Source organism: Zalophus californianus, chromosome 4 (assembly GCF_009762305.2).
Source record: "Zalophus californianus isolate mZalCal1 chromosome 4, mZalCal1.pri.v2, whole genome shotgun sequence".
In the NCBI taxonomy this organism is placed as follows: domain Eukaryota; kingdom Metazoa; phylum Chordata; class Mammalia; order Carnivora; family Otariidae; genus Zalophus; species Zalophus californianus.
The window spans coordinates 125470260-125494938 of record NC_045598.1 but is presented as its reverse complement, the minus strand read 5'-3'; the positions used below and the strand labels follow the sequence as shown (position 1 = coordinate 125494938).

Here is a 24679-nt window from a genome sequence, read left to right as displayed (position 1 = left end):
GATGGACCTTCCTAAAAGTGATTACTTAATGAGAATAACATTAAATCCATGTATTTAATGTAGTACTTAACGGCAGTATTTTGATGTACATTATCAATTAATGTCGTGTCAAATAATTAAGATTAAAATATGAATGAGTAACAACTGCTTTTTGCTGCACTATGAGTAGGACACAGTCTTGCTCTAATCCACTGAGTTTCCTGGTCTACCCTCACACCTGTGGAGCTGTGTCAAACCAGCCTGCTTGCATGCTGAGTCATCTCCTTGGAATCTTGTTAGTCAATGTCCTCCTCTATGAGGTCGGTGTTTCTCCCCAACATTCCTTAAACAGAGCATTCCATTCTCTACTTATATTCAAATTTGAAAAATTAAACTGGGTATCTTTAGTCAAAGTCCTCAGTCTCACTTTGCTATCCTTATATCACAGATTTTCATAAATATGTTTATCTTAGTCATTAGAAGATTATAAACATTCTGGTAAGCAAAGGGGCTACGTTTAATACTTTCAAGTCTTATGAACCTATAAATTTGCATTTTATACATACTCATTTTGATAGGTATGTGCCACTCAGAATTAAGAATAAGATACAATCAGAGTAAAATAAAATGAACTGGAATTGAACTTGAAATAGTCCAATATTCCTTCTACTCCAAAAGCTATCAAATACTTGATGACAATGTCTATGCTGTCTACTAAGAAGCCACAGAGATTATAGTCTTTTATAGTCTTTTAATTTCATCATAATTAATTTCATAATGCTATGCTGTGTATATATCTAAAGATACACATTTCTCCTTAGGCTACTATTAGAGAACAGAGGGATTCTTAAACAAGATTATCAGTTATATTGATTCTGTCAAAGAATCTCAATGCTCTTATAATTCTTTCCAATTCTGAGGTCATTCTGTTAATTCAAAGGGAAATTAAAATGTATATAGAAAAGAGGCCTTACGCCGTGTATACTAAGTTCTCTCTAAGTTCTCTCATGTTATCTTCTAAAATTCTCCTATTTTTAAAAGATTTCATTTATTTATTAGAGAGAGAGAGCACAAGCAGGCGGACAGGGAGAGGGAGAAGCAGGCTCCCCGCTGAGCAGGGAGCCCAATGCGGAGCAGGGAGCCCAATGCGATGCAGGGCTCGATCCCAGGACCCTGGAATCATGACCTGAGCCAAAGGCAGACACTTAACCAACTGAGCCACCCAGGCGCCCTTCAAGATAGGTATTAAATTTTTCTAATATAAAGAAAAAAAAACTGAAGTTCAGTGCATTTGAAAAAAAATCATTTGTACAATAACTGTGCAGGACTCTTATATATGCTATTTTCCCAGAGACAAAATACTGTGACATTGTAATGGTTATAAAAATGTCATCAACATAAATTTGAAGGGAGAAAGAAGAAACAAATACCACAAATAACTTTGGCTTTCAAACAAATACAAATATGAGAGGCACAGAAACACTCAAACTGCAATATACAAGTTCTTGAATCTACTCTCATATTGCCTTTAAGATTTAAAAGTTACAAGGGACGCCTGGCTGGCTCAGTCAGTGGAGCATGTGACTCTTGATCTTGGGGTTGTAAGTTCAAGCCCCACACTGAGTGTAGCGATTACTTAAAAATAAAATCTTTAAAAAAAAAGATTTAAGTTATATTTTTAAAATATTTTTATTACATAATCTCCATCTACAATTTGTCAAAAATCAATGCAAAGAGCAATATAGCACTATACTGCAAAAGAAAAAGTCTGCCCAATTTTTCTAATCATGTGGGCCATTATCACTAACCCTGTAACCATGGCCACGGGCACTTCACTGCCTTATCAACTTCCTCCCTCTAGAGCACCACTCAAATCCAGCTGGGTCTCCTCTGTTTCCTTCTTTGTTTTTTCAAGTTCAGATTATCTTTACCTAGAGTACGTCCAGGCACCTTTTCAAAGACCCTTTAGCCAATTATTTTCAACATCACAGACCAAATCCATTATTCAGATCCATTATGCCAATTCAGTTACTATCATCACAATTCCCATTAATAGCTACCCCACGTCATTCTCCGCGAACATGTCATTTGTGTTAAGTCCTTTAGAGACTTCTCTGTCCAGGAAGATGGAGCAGACTAGTTTTCCCTATTCTTCCTCTAACTAAAACTAAAAACCCTAGACATTACACATAAAACAAATGTAAGATGACTGGAAAGCTGGGGAGAAGACAGAATGGCTGGGACTTTGGGATCCAAACAAACGACACAGGAGTGAGTTCCCCAAGTTTTTCTTTTGCTTCATATATCCCAGACTAGTTGCTGGAGTAATGGGTAACCCAGAAATGTCAAGGGAGCAACAAAAGCCTGCTCTCCCTACCAAAGGACCAAGAAAAGGGTAGGCTCCCAAGAGAGAGAACTTACATAAAAATAACTGCTCTAGGAGCGCCTGGGTAGCTCAGTCAGTTAACCATCTGCCTTCAGCTCAGGTCACAATCTCAGGGTCCTGGGATCGAGCCCTCCGTCGGGCTCCCTGCTCAGCGGGAAGACTGCTTCTCCCTCTCCCTCCCACTCGTGCTCAGTCTCTCTCTCAAATAAATTAATAAAATCCTTAAAAATAGTAATAATAAAATAACTGCTCCACTCCAAACACCACCACAGAAAGCCCTGTGGTCCCACCTTTACCATGCAACAAAGGCTAACTCCCATCCTTATTAGGCTGTAAAGAGATGCCTCATACTCTGCAGGATGCTGTCAGAGAAAGCAGGGAGAAGGAACTTAAAAAGGGCACCCCATCCCTCATGGTATAGTGGAAACAATGTGGGGAGCCAGCAATAATGAGGCACTCACATCTACCTGCTGGGATGGTGTCACAAGAGGCCTTGTGGAGAGCTGGAGCTCCCACCAATACCCTCAGGGGTGAATGGAGGCTTAATGGGAAACCTGGATTTCTACTCCCACCTGGCAGAAGTAAGGTAGCACTTACTCTTTCCCTGCCAGAGTGCTATTAGTGAAAAACAGCTAAAAGAAAAGTTTAGGTCCAGAGGCTCCTATACCAAAAATATCTAGATTTCAATCAAAAATCACTCCTTATACCAAGAACCCTAAAGAACATAAACTGAGTGAAAAAGACAATAGATGCCTGAGAAGTTAGAGATGTTAAAATTATCTGACATAAAGAAACTATAATGGGATCCTGGTGGCTCAGTTAGTTAAGCAACTGCCTCTGGCTCAGGTCATGATCCTGGAGTCCCAGGATCAGTCCCGTATCGGGCTCCCTGCTCAGTGGTGAGCCTGCTTCTCCCTGACCCTCCCCCCTCTCATTCTCTCTCTCTCAAATAAATAAATAAAATCTTAAAAAGAAGAAGTTATGATTAAAAAGGTTTCAATGAGCTATTACCAGCATTCTTGAAATAAATAGTCTCAGCAAAGAAACAGAAAATAAAAAGGAGAACCAAATGAAAATTTTAGAAAATGTAAAATAACTGAAAACACAGTGGACAGGATCAAAGAATGGTGAAGACAGAGGTAGAACAAGAAAAATTATCCAATTTGAAAAGCAAAGAGCAAACAGACTAGGAAAAAAAATGAACAGTCTCAGTAACCTGTATGACTATAAAAGATCTAATTTTTGGGTTAACAGCGTCCCAGAAGGAGAGGAGAAAGAGGGCCAGGCTGAAAAAGTACTTAAAGAAATAATGGGCAGACAACTTACTTAAAGAAAATATGTACAGAAATAATGACAAAAGACATAAACTTGAAAATTCAAGAAACCGAGTGAACTTGAAACAGGCTAAACACAAAGAAATAAATGCCTAGAAACATCTTACTCAAACTTCTAAAAACCAAAGACAAAGAAGAAATTTTTAAAGCAGCTAGAAAGAAAGGGCACCCTACCTAGAGAGGAAAAAAACTCTTCGAATGACAGACGGTTTCTCATCTGAAACCATGGAGGCTTGAAGAAACTGGCACATTTTTCAAGTGCTAAAAGAAAATACCTATGAACTCATAACCTCATATCCAGCAAATACATCCCTCAAAATTGGGGAAATCAAGAATTCTCAAATGAAAGAAAAAAAAACGAAAAACATTTAGAGCAAGCACACCTAACCTAAAAGAATGGCTGAAGGAGTTCTCTAAACAGAAAGAAAGCAGTAAAAGGAGATACTGCATCAGGTAAAAAGAAAAACACAGCAAAAATGTAAGTAGACTTATTTTCTCCTCTTTCTAAATTACATTTTCTAAATTATGTTTGATGGTTGAAGGAAATATACTGTCTGATGTGATTCTAAATGTCTGCACAGAAAATTTTTAAGAAAGTTATAAACAGAGGAGGGTATAGGGACATAAAGGAGAAGATTAACTGGTAAAATGACAATACCAGTAGAATGTTTTAAGTTTAGGTATATACAATGTAATACTTAGATCAACCACCAAAAGAACTTTACAAGGAGAGACACTCAAAAACATAGATAAATCACAAAGGGATTCCAAAAAAATGTTTAAGTACCCCACAGAAAAGTAGAAAAAAAGAGAGTAGAAGAGAAAAAGAGTAGACTTAAACTCTAACATAACTAAAATTACATATATATATGTAAATGGTTTATATATACACCAATTAAAAGATTGGCAGAGTGGATTAAAAAATTATGACCCAACAGTATGCTGTCTACAAGAAACTCACTTCAAATGTAATGACATAGGCAGGGTGAAAGTATACAAATAGAAAAAGAAAACGATCTGGAACAGAGAGGGACATTAAATAATAGTGAAATTATAAGACATAGCATTTCTAATGTGTATGCACCAAACAGACTTCAAAATATAAAAAGCAAAAACTGTTAAAAAACAGAAAGGAGAAATACACAAACCCACAAATATAGTTGGATCTCAACATCCCCTTTGCAACAACTGTTAGACAATCAGGAAAGATAGAGAAAAATTCAACAACGGGGGTATTCCATGCACAATACACATTTTTTTCAAGTAACCACAGAATATAAACAAAAATGGTCCATATCTGGGACGATTAAAATAAAAAATTCAACACATTTAAAAGAATGGAAATATATAGCATGTGTTCTCTGGCCACAACAGAATCAAACTAGAACTAAATAATGGAATAACAGCAAAATTTCCAAACATTTGGAAACTGAACAAACTTCGACATAATCCATAGGTCAAAGAAGATGTCTCAAGGGAAATTAAAAAAAAAAAATACAGTGAGCTGGATTTCTTTAAAAATACAATATATTGAAAGTTGGGTGCAGCTAAAGCAATGTTGGAAGGGGGAATTTATAGCACTAAAATGGTTTTACAGTAGTCTCCCATTATCCATGGAAAAATACGTTCCAAGACCCCCACAGAAGCCTGAAACTTTGGAGAATACTGAATGCTATATATACTATGTTCCTGCCTATACGTATATACCTATGATAAAGTTTAATAAAGTAGGCACAGTGAGAGATTAACAATAACTAATAATAAAATAGAACAATTATAACAATCTACTGTAACAAAAGTTACATGAATGTGATCTCTCTCAAAATGTCTTATTGTACTGTACTCACCCTTCTTGTGATGACAGATGACAAAATGTCTACATGAGATGAAGTGAGGTGAATGTAGAATTATTGTAGAATTAAGCTACTACTGACCTTCTGACAATATGTCAGAGGAGGATCATCTGCTTCTGGACCGCAGTTGACTGTGGGTAACAAACTGTGGAAAGTGAAACTGCAGACAAGGGGGACTACTGTATTAGAAAAAAGGGATAAGTCTCAAAATTTAAGTTCCCACTTTAAAAACCTAGAAAAGAGCAAAATAAACTCAAACAACCAGAAGAAAATAGGAGCAATCAATAAAATTGAAAACAGAAAAATCAACAAAAAGAGAACTGATTCTTTGAAAAGATTAATAGAATTGACAAGTCAAAAAAAGAGAAGGTACAAACTACTAATATCAGGAATGAAACCGGGGATACAAATACAGACCTTGTAAACGTCAACTAGATAAGGAAATGCTACAGATAATACTACACACATACATTTGACCACTTAAATGAAATGGACCAATTCCCTGAGAAGCACAAACTACTACATTTCATCCAACATGAAACTGATAGAATAGTCCTGTAACTTTAAGAAAAATGAATTTATAAATTTTAATTTTTTTAAAGATTTTATTTATTTGACAGAAAGAGCACAAGCAGAGGGAGAGAGAGGGAGACGCAGGCTCCCTGCTGAGCAAGGAGCCCAGGACCCTGGGATCACAACCCAGGCCGAAGGCAGCCGCTTAACCGACTGAGCCACCCAGGCGTACCTGAATTCTAATTTTAAAACACCCCAAAAACAAATCTCCAGGCCCAGATGATTTCACTGGAGAAAACTACAAAATATTTAAAGAACAATTAACACCAGTTCTATACATCTCTTCAGAATATAGAGAAGCACTGTCCAATTCATTTTATGAAGCTAGTATTACCTTGACACCAAAACCAGACAAAGGATCCCAGACTTAAATGTAAAACAAAACTATAAAATTAAAAAAAAAAAAAAAAAAGCCATGTCCCAACAACACTGAGAAATCAGACAGGAGATACCAATGTTCTGCTCCACACAGTCTCCTCCAATGAAACAGATAATGAAAGAAATCACACAAAATGGACCAGTTCAAGCCATAAGACAAGTCCGTGGGGATTTCTTCCATTGTAAGACAGGGATACCTAGACAGGTTACCAGAACAAAAGAAGAATCGGGAAAATATCAAAAGCTTGACATATGCCATCAAACTCCCCGGAGGGGGCACGCTGAGCCCAAGGACAGAAAGAAAAGTTTTGGATTGCTGCCAGTTCCTAGGGACAGTCATGAGGAGAGAATGGCTATTTCAGGATTCTTCAAGCATTAAATGGTTGGACATTGAAAAGTTGATTGCTGGGGCGCCTGGGTGGCTCAGTCGGTTAAGCGTCTGCCTTCAGCTCAGGTCATGGTCCCAGGGTCCTGGAATCAAGTCCCATATCAGGCTCCCTGCTCAGCGGGGAGCCTGCCTCAGGGAGCCTGCCTCTCCCTCTGCCCCTCACCCCACTTGTGCTCTAATAAATAAAATCTTAAAAAAAAAAAAAAGTTGATTAGCACAACTTGGGGCCGACAAGTTCTGATGAACCACGACATATCATTACATTTCCAAAAGGCCATGAATTTAAGTAACCCCTTAAATTGAAATCAAGCAATGTGAGGTTCTCTGTGACAGTGGAATCTTTGTCCCTTCACCCTGTCATTATAATGTGCCTGTTTTCTTGTATCACCCTAGGCTCCATGCTCTGCTTTTTTTTTATATCACTGAATATATAAAAACACGAATTGAAGACAGCAGAGTAGCTAAATGCCTTGGAAGTTCTCTGGTTGTCTATTTTTCTCTCATGACAATGTCCTTTTTTACTCTGATCGTTCACAAAAGTGTGACAGCGCCTGTCTTAAAAGTTCATGGCATTCCTCTGTAGAAATGAAGTAGTTTGTCTTTAAGCAGTGAAGATTTGACAGGAAAGAAAAAAAAAAAGAAACGGAAACATCAATTTACCATCTTCATAATTTTTTCAAACACATAATTCTTTAATTCAGACCTTGTTTATGATTTGCCAAAAGCAGTGGAAATAGATTGTTTCTCTCAATAAGCTAACATTTTGTTTCTTTTCATATGTCTTAACCTAACTTGCAATCTGAACTCAAAAGGAAAGTAACTTTCCACAGGAAATAAATATTCTTTATGGTAGTTTACATTTATACTGCGTAATGGCCTGTGCTGTAGAGAAGGTGGTGTCTGGGAGGGAAAATTTCCCACCACTCCTCCTCGTTCTTTTGGTTGATCTAATAATTAAAGGACAGATTTAAAACAGAGAGAGAGAGAGAAAACCTGCAGACTCTCACACTAGGCCCAGAGTTCTTACACTGACAGCAAAAGCATGATCCATAAAAGAAAAAAAATTGGTAAACTGGACATTAGCAAAATTAAAAGCTTTTGCTTTGTGAAAGACTGTTAAAAAGATGAAAAGACAAACTTTCACTTGTCCCATTATATGTGAGAAAAAGGTTTACAAACTACATACCGGACAAGGACTCATATCTAAAATACATCAAGAACTCTTGAAAAAAACTCCAATTAAAAAATGGGCACAAGACATGAAGAGAACACTTTATCCAAAAGGATAATAAAGATGGCAAATAAGCTCTTGAAAAGATGTTCAACACCATGAGCCATTAAGGAAACACAGATGAAAACCACAATGAAGTACACAACTTCGTAACTACAACAACTACTAGATTGGCCAGAAAAAAGAATGACAACAGCAAAGATTGATGAGGATGCATCTGGATAAGCCATACATTACTAGTAGGAATGTAAAAGGGTATAGCCACTCTGGAAAACAGTCTGTAGTTTCTTAAAACATAAACATGCAACTATCTCCTGACTGAGAAGACCCACCAACTGCACTCCCAGGCATTCATCCCAGAGAAATAAAAATTTATGTTCACGTCAAAATCCAGTCCACAAATGTTCATAGCAACTGCATCATAATAGCCAAAAATTGGAATCAATCCAGGTGTCCATCAACTGGTGCATGGTTAAACAAACTATGGTCCACCCATACCAAGGAATACTACTCAGCCCTAAAAAGGAAAAAAGACTACTGATATATATATATAACAATCTGGACAAATCACTAGAGAATTATGCTTGGTGAAAAAAGCCTGTCCCAAAAGGTTTGCATACTATATGATTCAATTTATATAACATTCTTGAAATGACAAAAGTATGAAAATGGAGCACAGGTTAAGTGGCTACCATAGATTAAGGAGGGGCTGGAGAGGGAAGGTTAGTGGGTGTGGCTATGAGGGAGAACTGGGATACAAAAATGTTCTGCATCTTGGACTTTTATCCATGTCAAACATCCTGCCTGTGATACTCTACCAGTTTTGCTGGATGTTGCCACTGGAAAAAACAGGGTAAAGAGTACAGGAAATGTATCTGTATCGTTTCTTACCACTGTATATGAAATCTATATTATCTCAAAATAAAAAGTTTACTAAAAAAATAAAATGAACATCTTTAAAAAGAAACGCTCTTTACCTGCTAATCGTGCAATACCTGGTCTGTGTTCATCTACTGCTATGTCATCGCTTCTACTTGTCATTCAAATCAAATTCCTTCTTTGCTCTTGGATTACTCGATTCTTATTTTATCCAGCTAATACCACTCAAATGAAATTACACTTGCTAAAGTCAATGATAATCTTCCAACTGCAAAACAAAAATTGAAACTTGCTTGTTTTTTTTATTTACCTAGCCTAGTATTTGACACTGATCATTAGTTTACTCCCTTCCATGAAACTCTCCTACCTCTGCTGGTTGTCCTTCCTCAGCTTTAGTATCCTCTCCTCGAGAAGCCTTGCCAAACCTCTCTCATCCCACAGTGGCCTTCTATATTTACCTAGTAACTTTAGAGTACTGAATTCCTTTTTAATCTCCTCTAGCACAAGAAATATTCCTGGAAATCAGTGTCTTGGTTTATCTCCATATCTTTGAGGCCTAATAAGAATGAAGAGTTGAATATGCTGCATGACTGTTTATTAGACTGAAGTATAGTCAGTAATTTATTCAGGCTCTTTCAAATAAATGGAAGCATCTAACTCTTACACAGTATGTCCTTTGAAACAAAACTCATCTTGACACAACTTTTGGAAAGCATTCTCCAGTAATTACACCAATTCCCTAATGACTCACAGGTTCCTCTACCCCAATAAAACTATTATCACATATTTATGATAGTTCCTTTTAGTTTCATATTAAACTTCTGAAGGGCAGCAATTCTATGATTCATAAGGACTTAAGATACAGTTATATGTCTCTAGGAACTTTATAAAATACTATCTGAATCTTTAAAATGAACAGAAAATAAGACTATTTGAGAAAAATAACTGGCTTAGTTACCAGAGATATAGGTAATACTACAAATATATCATCTTCTGTAAATAAATACTGCATCCCAGTTCTGATAGCCTTCCAGACTAACCTCCGTCTTGTTGAACACTCTCCTTCTTCTTTGGCTACCCATCCAACATCAGCAAAGACACCACTGCATCCTCTCCTGGATGGCTTGGGCTCCATTCTGTTGTAGGGCTGATAAGCTGTAAGTTATAAGGAAATTCTTTGGCACCAAGATGTTAGAATAAAACTTATTTATCACCTAAAGGGAAAATCATCAGCTCTGGTGTTACAACCACACAGACAGTTTCTAAGACATTGAAGGTCCCCACAAAAGGGACCATTAGTTTATGTCACACTGTTGCCTAGGAATGTATGACAATCTCTAATTATAATTTAACTTTATTCAATTTTATTTTACAGATCAAATGAGACTGGCTTTAAGTACAAGCCAACAAACAAGCACGTAAAAACTTGTTTATCCTAAAACGTTATGAAAATTTTATAATTTAAGCATTAAAAATCAACTTTTCTGAAGAGATTTAGTTAAAAAAAAAGTATAGTAACAATAACAAGTGACCAATCTGTGGCTAAACCTGGGACTACTTTAAAATGGGTATTAATTTAAAAATGGGCATTACATAGATATGCTATTAAAATGCTGAAAATACATTTTTTTAAAAATCCTTAAATTGGGGCGCCTGGATGGCTCATTCGGTTAGGCATCTGCCTTCAGCATGGGTCATGATCCCAGGGTCCTGAGCGGGGAATCTGCTTCTCCCTCTCCCTCTGCCCCCCCCCCTGCTCATGCTCTCTCTCAAATAAATAAATAAATAAAATCTTCAAAAAAATAAAAATCCTTAAATCATGATTTTTAAATAAAAGTATTAACTATAAAGAACAAAAAATACTAATAGCAGAATAGAATTCTCTAGCTAACCTTAACCACATAAATAAACAGAATATTCTGAAATACAATGGAAAGGCATGAAAGTTCTAAAATTTACTTTAAAAAAAGGAAAGATAATTTAATTGAATTAAATTTGTAATGCCTCAGAGCCAGATGGCCAATGAATATAATAATTTTAAAATGAAGTTACCAGATTAATACTTCCTAAAAATTAGTAACAGTGAGCTTTACATAAATGAGAAAATACAGACTTTTTAATTGAAGAAAAAAGTTAAAAAAGGCCAAAGAGATTTACTTATTAATGTATTTATCAAAAAGGTTCTAGGGGCGCCTGGGTGGCTCAGTCAGTTAAGAGTGTCTGTCTTTGGCTCAGGTCATGATCCCATGGTCCTGGGATGGAGCGCTGTTGGCCTAGCAGGGAGTCTGCTTTTCCCTCTTCCTCTGTCCCTTCCCCTGGTTCATGCTCATGTTCTCTCTCAAACAAATAAAATCTTAAAAAAAAAAAAAAAAAGGTTCTGCTGTAACCCGTGCTTTGTTTGAACCTTCTTTAATACTATCATTGCCAGATCAAACTTTTGGAAGCTACACTTAAACGTAATGCTTTTTCCTCACATGTCAAATATACCTTGCAAACACATTAATAATGAAACAGTTAAAAATTCAAAATGTCTTTAATATTATGAATAAAATTTTAATTGAACATACTGGCTGCTGGTATGTGCACCAATTCTGATATAATTACCTAACACTGTCAACTTAATAAAGTAGCATTAGAAAACTGACATTTTAATAACATACTAAGAATATCAAGTATTTAAAATGCCTTAAATTATGGCTTTTGGGGAGGACAAGGGTACAGGCAACAGGGAAAGGGTAAGCTTTAAAAGGGTAAATATTTAAGAATCGAATCCTGGGCAAACACAAAAAAACAAAAACTAATAATGGAATTAAGGTGAAAAGCCTTTCAAAATACAAATGTTTTAAAGCATGTAGTGGAATAACTGCAGCCACAAGGAAAAAAAAGTAAGCACTTCAGGAAGTACACTGTCAAGGGATATGATCAAAGAGAAATCAAAAAGACTTTTCTACTTCTCCCCCTTACATTTCAGAAACTTATCCAAGTCAGTCAATAAACACACAGATATTCGGTCAATAGGTATTTTATATAACTTAACATAACTAGGCATCACATCTCCTCTCAAGAGCCAGAGAAATCTGGTAATATTATTCCCATCCATTACTGAAAACAGAATATGTATTAATATTCCCATAACATTTTAATAGGGAGATTCCAAGTAGGTTACATGGAGATCCTTAAACAAAAGGCCCCTAAGTCCCATAGAAGCTCCCAGAAGATACGGTATTTAATGGGCTGTTTTGTGAAAGTGAAAGATCAAAAAAGTAAAACCTGAATGGTACCTTCCTAAGGTGCTAGAGTTTATGAAGATCAATCTGATTGTAACTATTCTAGAAAATAAAATCTTATTGCAATACAGTTCTAGTTTGTAGTAAGTGAGGTATATTAAAACATAAAAATTAAGTTTTGACCTCAAGATTTCTTCCTTTCCCCCAAGTTACAAAAATTGCAATTTTCTTCCTAGATATTTCTGTTTATAAAAGGAAGCAAAATGATACCTTCCTAAAAATACTTAAAAATATAAAAGTTAACCCATTTTGTGACAGCTTTTCAGAGTATTTTATAACATAAAGATTAAACAATGTATCTTAATTTTACATATGTAATACTTCCCATATAAAACATGAAATGTTGCTTTCTGCATAAACTTAAAAACACACACCAAAATTTTCCATGGATTTAGTTTATAATCTTACTAAGAAATGATTATATGTAATCACTGAAATAATACCATGTCTATAACATGTGCTCAATGAGATGAAAACGTTAAGATACTGTCAAGAACCAATTCCAGAACTGATCATATCTGTATCATTTCTAATGGACATCCTGCCCCACAAAACAAAGTCATCGGGGCACCTGGGTGGCTCAGCTGGTTAAGCCACTGCCTTCGGCTCAGGTCATGATCCTGGAGTCCCGGGATCGAGTCCCACATCGGGCTCCCTGCTCAGCAGGGAGTCTGCTTCTCCCTCTGACCCTCTTCCCTCTCGTGCTCTCTATCTCTCATTCTCTCTGTCTCAAATAAATAAATAAAATCTTAAAAAAAAAGTCATCTTTGTTAGTCATCTAACGTAGATATAATGTATCTACATAACAGTGATTTATGCCATTAAAAAAAAAAAGCCTAAATAAGTCCCTGAGGAAACCAAACTCATCCAAAATAAAAGTGAAAAATAACACTAGTCTTTTTTTAAGGCATTTCAGTTGCTGCTGAACTGTGCACTGAACAACAAGCATGGAATGGCAAGGACAGTTAAGGTGACATCAGTGCAAGCAAGGGGGCTGATGGCATGGAATTGTTGGAAGTACGATTTAGATGCCACTACTGACATGCATGGATGACTTAAGGGGAAGTTTGAAAAAGACAAAGCCCAACTTACTGAAAGTTCCAGCAAGGTCCTGTCCTACCATAGCTAATTGTTAGTGGGGGGGGGGAAAGAAATACAATGAAGAGAATAGAAAAAAAATTTTTTCAAAGTTAAGGGCGTTACAAAATTTAAAAGTAAAATTAGTGCTTATAGATTTGTAAGTATCCAAATTCCTTTCAGAAAGTATGAAAAACATTTCATCCAGAGCAAAAAATCCAGTAGTAGCATTGTATTTTTACCGATTTTAAGAAGTTTAATTCAACATCTGATGCAATTTAAATTATCCAAAATTCAGTTACATTTCAAGAATTTTACTACAGTAACTTTAGACAATTTTAAATATTCTGATAATGTAAAACTGTACCAAGAAAATTGACTGATTTAATAAAATGCATGAAAAACACAAAGCTTGCATAAAAGTTAAAATACCTAGAATAAAGTATTAGAACTTTGTCCTAATGTGACTTTTCAAAAAATAAACACACTGTTATTAGGAACCATGATTCTCTCAGTTTCTTGCCAAAAAGGGTGTAATAGTAAATAGACTCAAGTCTATTTTATCAGCATTTGTTTATAGCCCAATGCAAAACATGTATTCTTAAAAGCAGCACAGCAAAATAATAATCTCTAGCTTTTACTCACAGATTTAATAATTTTTTCTACCAATTCCTGCCATAATAAGAAAAACTGAAAGCGAAATTTCTGTATTTCAATAGTGACATACAGTAAGCCAAGCAGTATACCTGTGTAAACAACACTAAATCCAGTATTCTAGCCAAGACTCAGTCACTCATGTTTCTTAGTATGGTCATTTTTTAAAAACTGAGCATTCAGGGGCACCTGGGTAGCTCAGTCGGTTAAGCCTCTCTGACTCTTGATTTCGGCTCAGATCATGATCTCAGGGTGGTGAAATCAAGCCCTTCACCGGACTCCATGCTTAGTGTGGAGCCTGCTTAAGATTTTCTCTCTCCCTCTCCCACTGCCCCTCCCTAACCCCCCTACCCCCGTTCATGCTATCTCACTTTCTCAAAAAACGAACTAAAATAAAAACTGAGCATTTATTAAAGCTTTCTATTCATGATGCTTAGAATGGGGGAGAGTAGGAAGAGAAGGTGAGGGGGTACAGGGACAGGAGAGAGACCAGAGAGACAAAGGGAGAGATACGTGTCTGTCAAAATAGCCCAAGAAGGTAAGTAACAGGATCCCCATGGAGAAAGTAGTCTTTAAGAAGTCAATTACTGCAGGACCCCTGTATGACTCACTTGGTTAAGCATCCAACTCTTGATTTCTGCTCAAATCATGATCTCAGGGCTGTGAGATCAAGCCCCTTCTTGGGCTCTGCCCTGAGCATGGAGCCTGCTTAGGATTCTCTCTCTCTCCCCCCTCTGCTCCTCCCCACCCCCCTCACGTGCATGCGTGAGCGCTCTCTCTCTCTTTCTCAAAGAAAGAAATCGTCAATTACTGAGAATGAATAAAACATCACATTCATTACTATTTACAGAGTTAGGCTTCAAATCACTGAGCCAGACTACCAAATTTATAATACATAACATTGTATCTGAATTTCATTATTCTTAATAGCCATTTTAGAGCTAAAAATAACCAAGAAATGAACATCACATAGTTTGATATCACATGCTAGCATATTCCAGAATATCAAAGAGTAACTGAAAAAAATTAAGTTTAACAGTTATTTTTAGAATTAATCCAGATACTTAACCTTCAGATGCCTCAGACACCAAAGACCACTATACCATACAAAGTCCCACCACACCAGTTCCTGACAGGTCCTTCTCCTAGTTCCTCAAACAGTAACTTCTATCTTGCTTTAGAAGCTCTACACATATTCTCTCTTCATCCCACTCCATCCCTCTCCCCAGCTAAGCAGACTGGCTCTTTCTAATCTTTACCTATCATTCCTCTGGATGGGCCTTCCCAGACAGACCACCATTATTATCCTCCCCCATGCTATACTACTTTTTCCTTCATAGCACTGAGTACAAATTGTAATTATATGCTTATTAGAATATTTACTTATTAAATATCTCTCCCACTGAATCATATCCCAATAAGGGTAGAGATCACATCTTTTTGGTCCATCACTAATCAAAAGCCCATAGAACAACATACAGATTTCAAGTTTATTTGCTAAAAAAAATGGGCTGACAAGTAGCTATTTTACTTCCAGATTTCACCATGGTATGTGAACCTAAGTAAGAATTCCATTCATTACCTATTTGGTTACAGAACAGTCCCTCCACCACCAGTTTCAACAACAACTCCTAGCAATCTAAGAAAATCAGGCCAGGGCAGGATTTCCACAAGGAAAAAAGGTAGCCCAGGTTAAATTCCCCAGAGGTCTGCCAGTTAGAAAGCTGGAAGTCAAACTTTTATACCCCACTGCCAAGTGGCCCACCCCACTTTTTCTGGTAATATTCAAGATCACATTTTTTTTTCTTTTTGCCTTAAGTTTTTCAAGTGTAGTCTATATCACCCCAATAAGCTGCTTTCTGTTCTTTTTTTAACTCATACAATTTAAAATTTATAAAAATGCATCCCCAAAGTGCTTTGTGATTACTTTTATAACTGCCAGTGGATAACTATGTTACTGCCTTAAGGAAAACTTTAGCAAATTACTTAAATACAATCTGTGCCTGAAGCCTTTAACCTCAGCTGCATAAGAAGCTCCTCAAGAGGTAAAAAAAACAAATGTATGAAATTCAGATTTAGTGAGCCCTGAGCAGGACCTGTATTTTTTAAAAGCTCTGTTTTCACAAGGAGGGCGGGCATATAAAAACTACCCGGCAAGACGGGGCCTGCACATGTATATATATTTTTTAAAGTTCCTGGTGATTTAAATATGCATGCAGTGTTGAGAACCACAGCAAATTAAAACCTCTGCACCCCATTCCTCCCAATCTCCCAGAGCTCCCTGCTTTTGCAAGTTCCTCCATGATCTGAATTTTCTTTTGGTTCTGTGAAACTGGAATAAGTACTAGGAGAAAAACAAGAACCCACTCCCTCAGTTTGTCTTAATCTGGGTTCCTACCTCCAAGGGGGCCATAATATTCAAATACAAAAAAAGTTTATGGCCAGAAGTATGTAATTGTGACTAAAGGTTGAGATGTACATATCTAAAAGGTGTAAAAGGGCCAAGGAAAGTTTATTTTTTTTCAATTAAAGTAAATCTGAAGGGTCTACTCTACATCAAAATAAAAAGATTCTGCACAGACAAAACTAAAAGGCAACCTACTGAATGGGAGAAAATATTTGCAAATCACATATTCGATAAAGGGTTAGTATCCAAAATATATAAAGAATTGATACAACTCAAAATCCAAAAAACAAATAATCTGTTTAAAAATGGGCAGAAGACATGGACAGATAGTTCTCCAAAGAAGACATGCAAATAGCCAACAAACACATGCAAAGATGTTCAGCATCACTCATCATGAGGGAAATGCAAATCAAAACTATAATGAGATATCACCTCTTACCTGTCAGAATGGCTAAAATCAAAACACAAGAAACAAGTGATAGCAAGGATGTGGAGAAAAGGAACCCTCGTGCACTGCTGGTGAGAATGCAAACTCGTGCAGCCACTCTGGAAACCAGTATGGAGGTTCTTCAAAAGTTAAAAAATAGAACTACCCTACAATCAAGAAATCACATTACTAGGTACTTACCCCCCAAAATACAAAATCACTAATTCAACAGCATACATGCACCCTGATGTTTATAGCAGCATTATTTACAATAGCCAAATTATGGAAGCAGCCCAAGTGGCCATCAACAGATGAAGGGATAAAGAAGATCTCTCTCTCTCTCTCTCTCACACACACACACACACACACACACATGCAATGGAGTATAACTCAACCATAAAAAAAAAGAATGAAATCTTGCCATTTGCCAAGACATGGATGGAGCTAGAGAGTACAATGTTAAGTGAAATAAGTCACAGAAAGATAAATACTATATGACCTCACTCATGTGGAATTTAGGAAACAAAACAAACGAGCAAAGGGGGGAAAAAAAGAGACAACCCAAGAAAGAGATTTTTAACTATAGAGAACAAACTGATGGGGTACCAGAGAGGAGGTGGGAGGGGGCATGAGTGAAGTAGGTGATGGGGATTAAAGACTATACTTACCATGATGAGCACTGAGTATTGTACAGAATTTTTGCATCACTATATTGTATACCTGAAACTAATATAACGCTGTATGGTTAACTATACTGGAATAAAATAAAAAACTTAATTGAAAAAAAGTAAATATGAAGGGTCCTAGAGATCCCATTTTAAGTGTAAAGTAGCCAACTCATTTCTAGCACTCACCAAGTATAGAAACAGCTATGGGGTTATAGGCATGTCTTTTTCAAATAACACAGCGAAGAACCACTGAGTGCTTTTACATGCTATTTTTACACTTATTACTTTATTTTATTCCCTAGCCCAGTATTCATTGGGTCCATTAACTGGATGAAGGTGTAAATAATGTTTTGGTCTGTGTTCTGGTTTCTGATTCTATAAATCCAATTTGTAAAATCAGGGAGTTGAAATACTTGAATAGCAACTAAGTTAATTTGCTATTCAAATGTAGGTGGCAATAACAACACCAGAATCACTAGCACACTTATATTATACACTAATTATGTACCAGTTATTATACTCAGGGCTTTACCTAGATTATTTTGTCTAACCCTCACAACAATAAGTAATGGGCCCATACTTGCCTATCATTATTGGATCAGTGGATGACAGTGAAAAGATGGTGTGATCTAGAAGGAACCATACTGAAGCTTAAGATTTCAGAGGTAAAATTGTTTGAGGGTGACAGAGTCGAGGTGTTGGCTATAAGTGTGGGCAGCAGAAAAGAAATGGAAGCTAAAGCCAACAGGAATATAGGAAGTAAAGAATACAAAACGCCAAGTTTTCAGATAAATCCTCTAAAAGACTGATATTACCTAGAACACTGGAGGGACTGGTTTTGAATACCTAACTCCTGCTTCTGAAAAGACTCACGAATGTCCTATTTGCAAGTTTAAGCCATTTTTATTTTTGTCTCCTGACTATGGCCCCATAATGGTGTCTACTCTCCCTGGGTCCAACTGTGGTTCCCTAGTTCCAGACTTTCTATACAATTTACTAATGTTGGACTCCTTAGAGAGTCCAAATACATTCCATATCAATCAAATCCCTAAATGAGCCAGAAAAATAGCAAAAATGCATTTTCAACTTCATTACTCTAAATTGCATGTTTTTAAAAATTCCACATTTCTTACTTTACTGATAGATGTAGTTAAAATATAATAGAAGATACAGCAGATTTAAAATATCTACCTAGCAGATAAAACATTCATTTTAATATTGATCTCGGGGATGCCTGGGTGGCTCAGTGGGTTGGGCATCTGCCTTCAGCTCAGGTCATGATCCCAGAGTGCTGGGATCAAGTCCCAAATTGGGTTCCCTGCTCAGCGGGGAGCCTGCTTCTCCCTCTGCCTGCCGCTCCCACTGCTTATGCACATGCTCGCTCTCTCTCTCTCTGGCAAATAAATAAAATATTTAAAAAAATACTGATCTTGAATTTGAAAAGACCCAGTATGCTGTAAAATCATCTGGAAATAAAAATCTCACTATAAACAAATGTCTTCCATCTTCCATTACATTCTCAAGTAGGTCACCAATCTTTCTCTTACCTTACCCCTCTCTCCTATGTTTATCCATCATTATTCAAAAGCAGCTCCTACACTAAATCTAATAGTTTTAATTCTGCTCATACCTTTTTAAGTGACTAATAACACAAAGAATCTCTCCACTGACTGTCAAGGCAGATTTGGATTGTTACTAAAAAATTCTCGATTATCTTCATGTCCTTCCATGTCTCTAGCTACATGAACACAAATACTACGCCAAGTTCTCCTACAACTAGGTTAAGTGGATACTAAGTAGACGAAAAGAAAATTTTAATCAAACTGAGGAATCAGAAAAAAGTTAAAAAGCCCTAATTAACACAGTAGTTATTTGAAGGAAGCTGGCAAATGAAACAATCAGCAATTTGTGTCTAACTGAACTGAATTCTCAGAAATTGTGCTTGAGTCACCACCACAGATTTCTTTATTTTCACTATTTTTTTAAAGCCTATAGTTTGATAAAAAATTACTTCTTGGAAAGTTCCATCTGTCACTTTCTAGACTGATGCACAAAGGTTTTGCCAGTCAATTTGCAAGCAGGATTATGAGCATAGTAATGACAACCTTGTTAATCAACCTGAACAAATGCTAATTTCTACCACTTAGGAACAGATATTTACCTCTATCTACCAGGAGTGCTGATTTAGGAGTAAAATATAATTATCAAATAAGCTTGCAGGGACACTACTGAGCTTCTGAATTATGAGTTAAATACATCTTCCACGTTGCATATGCTAATCTATTATTTAAAATTGGTACAGATATCTGAACTTTACATTCTTAAATGTTGAACTGAAAGATTCTGCAGTATTACTGTTGTAAAGAATTACTGAAAAACAAGAACACGTCTAACACTATTATAACAATAAGGAACAAAGCCCAAATCCAGAAAATAACAATTTATCTCCAAGCAAAGAACAGAGTTGCTCCTGATTTGGTGCTATAAGAGAATCTTAAGACTTGTGCATTTAAAAGTATTCCCAAGTCAGGGTTTCACTATCCTCTCATTCAGAGAACCACAATTACTTCTTTGTCTTGACACTTGCCAGTCGCTGCCAAGGCAATGGTTCCTACAATTAATGCTAAGCTTTAAACCAAGGATGAAGAAAGCAACTTATGAGGCAACCCACAGAGATATCTTAAAAAAAAACTAGGGGAACAGAATGGCTGTCCAAAGGAGAAGGTACAATGAAGAAAACAAAGGTGGTACCTGAAGCTTCCTAAAGTAACATAAGGCCATGTTCAAGGTCACCTGGGAATTAACTGCTTGGCTTATTATATGCTTCTACAAAGATGTATTCTATGTATTCTTAAGAAGGATTAAGCGTCTTAAAGAGCTTTAAAAAGCTTGAATAATACTTCACAGAGGAAGTAAAATTAGAAAGACTTTACTATGGTTTTATTGCCTTTTACTGACAGTAGCATCAATAGAGGGAAAGGTTCAAAAATACTTTTAAAGCTGTCTTGCCTATTTGTATTTCTAATGCACATATTAATATAAAATTTCAAATATATAAAATACAGTACCTGAAACTGAACTCTTGGGCACTGGATCAGAGATAAATTAGTACCAATTTTCCTTACGATACTTCGAGATGAACCATATGGCTTCCCAGACCAAAGTACCTGAGGAAGTAGGAAAAACCAAAAGTTTAATTACAAGAGTTATAAAGGTTTGTAGTTTGTTACTACAAAGCACTGGACAATTACTTGCACAACATATTAACACGTTAATTATGGAATCAGAATGCTCTACATGTTATGGGAAATGAGCTAATATTTCTCAATTAAAAGTTGAAGAATATGTATAGCTGGTTATGATTAACACAATAAAGTTTAATATAAGGCATTATATAAAAACAGAAGAATAATAATTATAAAATAATACATTTGGAGTAAAAAATTGCTTTTTCATTAGGTTTTCATACTATTCTGCAAAGGAAACACTATTTTTACCTCCTCTGCTGTATTTTGAGTTTTAAAATTTTATATACAAATTTTTTTAAAACTCTGAGCTACTTTTGTTATAATGCACTTTTCAAAACAAACCCACATCAGTACAAAGTTCAGAATCTGAATTTGTACCATTCAGGGTGCTTCACTTTGTTTGCTACACAAGAATGTCTGGTTAAAGGTAAGTGGGGGCCAAAATCCAGTTGCACTGCATCTTCCTGTAAGGCCCTGTCCCAGGGTAAAGGTATCTTTTTCCTAATTTATACTAAGGTACTGAATGGACTTGTGGTAACCCTAACTAGCAGAATTTCTCAGATGAAATCATAATACACACAGGACATTATGTTATGCTTTATGCAAAAACAAACCCCCAAAGCAAAAAGCGAACAAAAAAAACCACACATGTAGAATGTTAAATCATTATAAAGTACCTTGAAACTTCTCCCCAAGTATATGATTTTTCCTTAAAGAGAAAAACTATCCATCTGTTTTGAGTGCTACACTTGAAAGCCTGGACAGAGAGGTGGTATGCTATTAAAAGCAATTTAAAAAGAAAAGAATGAGAATGATATGACCATTATACTTAATTCATTAAATTTTACATTCAATTATATCCTAAAACTAAATAAGTAATACCAAATCAGCTGGCATGTATTCTGACCAACAGACACTGACCCCTTTTTAAAGTCATTCCATGGCCATTCTAATTTAAAGAATGGAATTACCCTAACATATGCAGTATGAACAAGGGATAAATGTTATTGTAAACAGCAGTGGCTCCAACACATAACCCAAATTAGATGTTTAAACCATCCTAAAAGCATGCACAACTTGTAAAATGAGCACAGAAGTAATCTGACTTCTTAGATTTTAGCAACCCAATCCAATTAGAGGTTAACAGCTGGGCTCAAAGTGAGGATCAGGGGGGTATGTATATAATACCTCTGGTATATGCCTTCAGCTTTTATATAATTCACCATTAATATGTTCCAAGTTTCAATGACTATTACCTAGGAGAATTCAGAAAGTACTATAACCTACACTGGCTACTATAACCAATAAAAACTGTAACTCTTGCTTTGGAAATATAAACTAAAAAGATGGTACAGAGTGGAAAATAGGTCAGTAGAAAGATAAGAAGACATCGATTTTGAAATATGAATACTAAACAAAGAATATTAAGAGGCAAAGCTACTGTGAAGCTTAGAAGAGAATTACCTGTAATTCAGGAATGCAAATCATTCACACCAATGATCACAACTTTATCACACGACTAATGTTAATAACACATGAGGACCAAGAGAAGAAAAACATCTGACTAGACAAAAATGGGGAGCATCACAGTTTTACAAATTCAACATAAAAGGCCAAGAAAAAATAAGAATATGGGCAAGTAATTCTAAAACACAGTATTTAAGCAAACTCTACCTTATACATGTTCATAGGTCTTAACCTTTTAAAAAGAAACCCACAGGGCAATAGCACCTATACCATTCCTTCTCCTCTTGAATCATATTCAGTCACAAGTCAAAACTCTATGATGTATGTGTAGTGGAACACAGTGCATCACAATGTGACAGTTACAGAATCTAAAGTGAATCTCCCATCCCTCCAGTATGCAAAGATCTTAACTGGAGATGAAGAGGATAAAAAATTCACAAAGAAAACTTTGGAAAGGATTTGCCAAGGTCAGGAACTAATGTTTCTGCCAATTTTTAGCATGCCTTGCTATGCATGCTTCAGGGCTAAGTTTCAACTATTATCTTCCCATCTGCTTAATATCAGAAGGAAAGAATACCAGGTGACTTCTACAAGAGAAGTTGGCCAAAGATTCAGCTTTTACTTTTAAGGACTAAGTAGACTATTTAGGCTTCTTATACAAAGTTTTAAAGGAAGTAAAAACAGATTGCTTTATGTGATTTTTTTCAAGTATACACAGCAGACTGACAATGTTTTTCTATTATTTGTGAATTGCACAGCACTTAGCACCAAGAAATATGAGGAAAGGTCTACGTAAGCTAAAGACTGGAATATTTAGAAGCATCGTAACTTTTACCTGACTATAGGAAAAAGAGAGGGTAAAGAGCAGCTAACTTCAGGAACTCTAAAACTAGGTCCTACTTTATTTTTTCTATTCAGCCCTCATGGAGTGGGAGAAATTGTAAATGGCTGTGAAGAAATAATGAACAGATGGTACTGAAAAGTCACCATCTGTGCACTGGGAGACTGTAAGGCCCAAGTGTATCTCCTACCCTAACTGGTGGCTGAACTGTTGTCTTGTCGGTATACAGGAGAAGGGAGACTTCCTCTAAAGATAAACTGTCATTAATATTTTTTCAGATGTTAGAGAGAGGGAAGGGAGAAAACTCACTTCTAGACAACTGGATTTCGTTAAGAAATAAGAATTCAATTCCCCTAGAAAATAATTAAGTAACTATTATTATTAAACAGAAAAACTCTGCTTTGCTTTATAATGACTACTGACAAATGATCTAATAATGAATGTGTGCATGTGTTTGCACGTCTGTGTCTAGTAATGACAGTCCATAACATTTAGAAACAGGGTTTGAAAGTGATGACAGCAAGGAGGAGGAGGACAACAAGAAAGCAATTTATTCTTTTTTAACATTGCGAAACGCTACTGTAGAAGTGCTGAAGTGTGAGCCTGGAATCTGAAGCCATCATCTGTCTCATCATGACGACTGTCCTCAAGTTTCATGTGGTAATTCATCTGTTATAGACCAGTTTAATCTAAATTACTATTTCAGAGGTACCATGTAGCAGGAAAAAGTACAAATTTAATTCTAAATAAATATATTTTTCTCAAGTTAAGCTATTTCATACTAATTCAAGGGTCTTCATTCTGGGGTCCATGTATCCCTGAAATTACGTGCAAAATTGTGTTTATATGGTATTTTTCTAGAAGAAAGTCCATACCACTAATCAAAATTTCAAGGAGTCTAAGACACAACAAAATACAAATCCTTAACTCCAAGGGAACCAGGGGAAAATTCAAAGTGTGTGTTGGGGAGAGGGGCCAGATAGGAAGATGAAACTCTGTAACAATTTCAAAATCCCCAATTAAAGACAACACTTCCCTCAGTTCTCTTCTTCCTTACTCTAAACTCTTAGCATCCAAAGCACAAAAGGAAAACAAAGTTACAATTCTTAAGTATTACTGGAAATATATTACTAATACAAACTAGATATTTGCTCTGACTGTGGTTCTACCTGTAAAACAAAGTGTGTTTTACTGAACATACATAATTTAGGCAAAAGAATTGGATACAGTAAATCAATCAGTGACAGCTATTACAGTGGTGCTGATGTATACAGTAAAATACAAAGAGCTAATCATCAACAGTTGCTCTAATGGCAAAAACAAAACCCTAATCTCAAAGCTGCACTTTTTCTTTTTAAGCAGATAAAACATACAAAGGATGAAGGCAGTTTCTACTTGGAATACTTTCAAACATAGTATCAAGTTCATTATCAAAAAATGGGGAAAAATGGGAAAATATGTATTTATTACTGAAAGGGAGCAAAGAAGTTTTATTTTCAGATGACCAAAAAGTAAAATCTTGTAGACTATACCTTTTTACACTTAGGCAGCACACTAAGAGATCTTAGAAACTAAATAATTCCAAAGTATCAAATCGCTTTA

The 24679-nt window shown here is 36.0% G+C and overlaps 1 protein-coding gene across 1 annotated transcript in view; it reads right to left on the bottom strand.

Moving 5' to 3' along the window:
- MTFR1 (mitochondrial fission regulator 1) overlaps positions 1-24679 on the bottom strand; it is a 67477-nt gene that overhangs the window by 9240 nt on the left and 33558 nt on the right. The window contains 3 exon segments of the mRNA XM_027604922.2: positions 10042-10099; positions 10102-10156; positions 20590-20688. Of these exon segments, the coding sequence (XP_027460723.2) occupies positions 10042-10099; positions 10102-10156; positions 20590-20688 (212 nt within the window).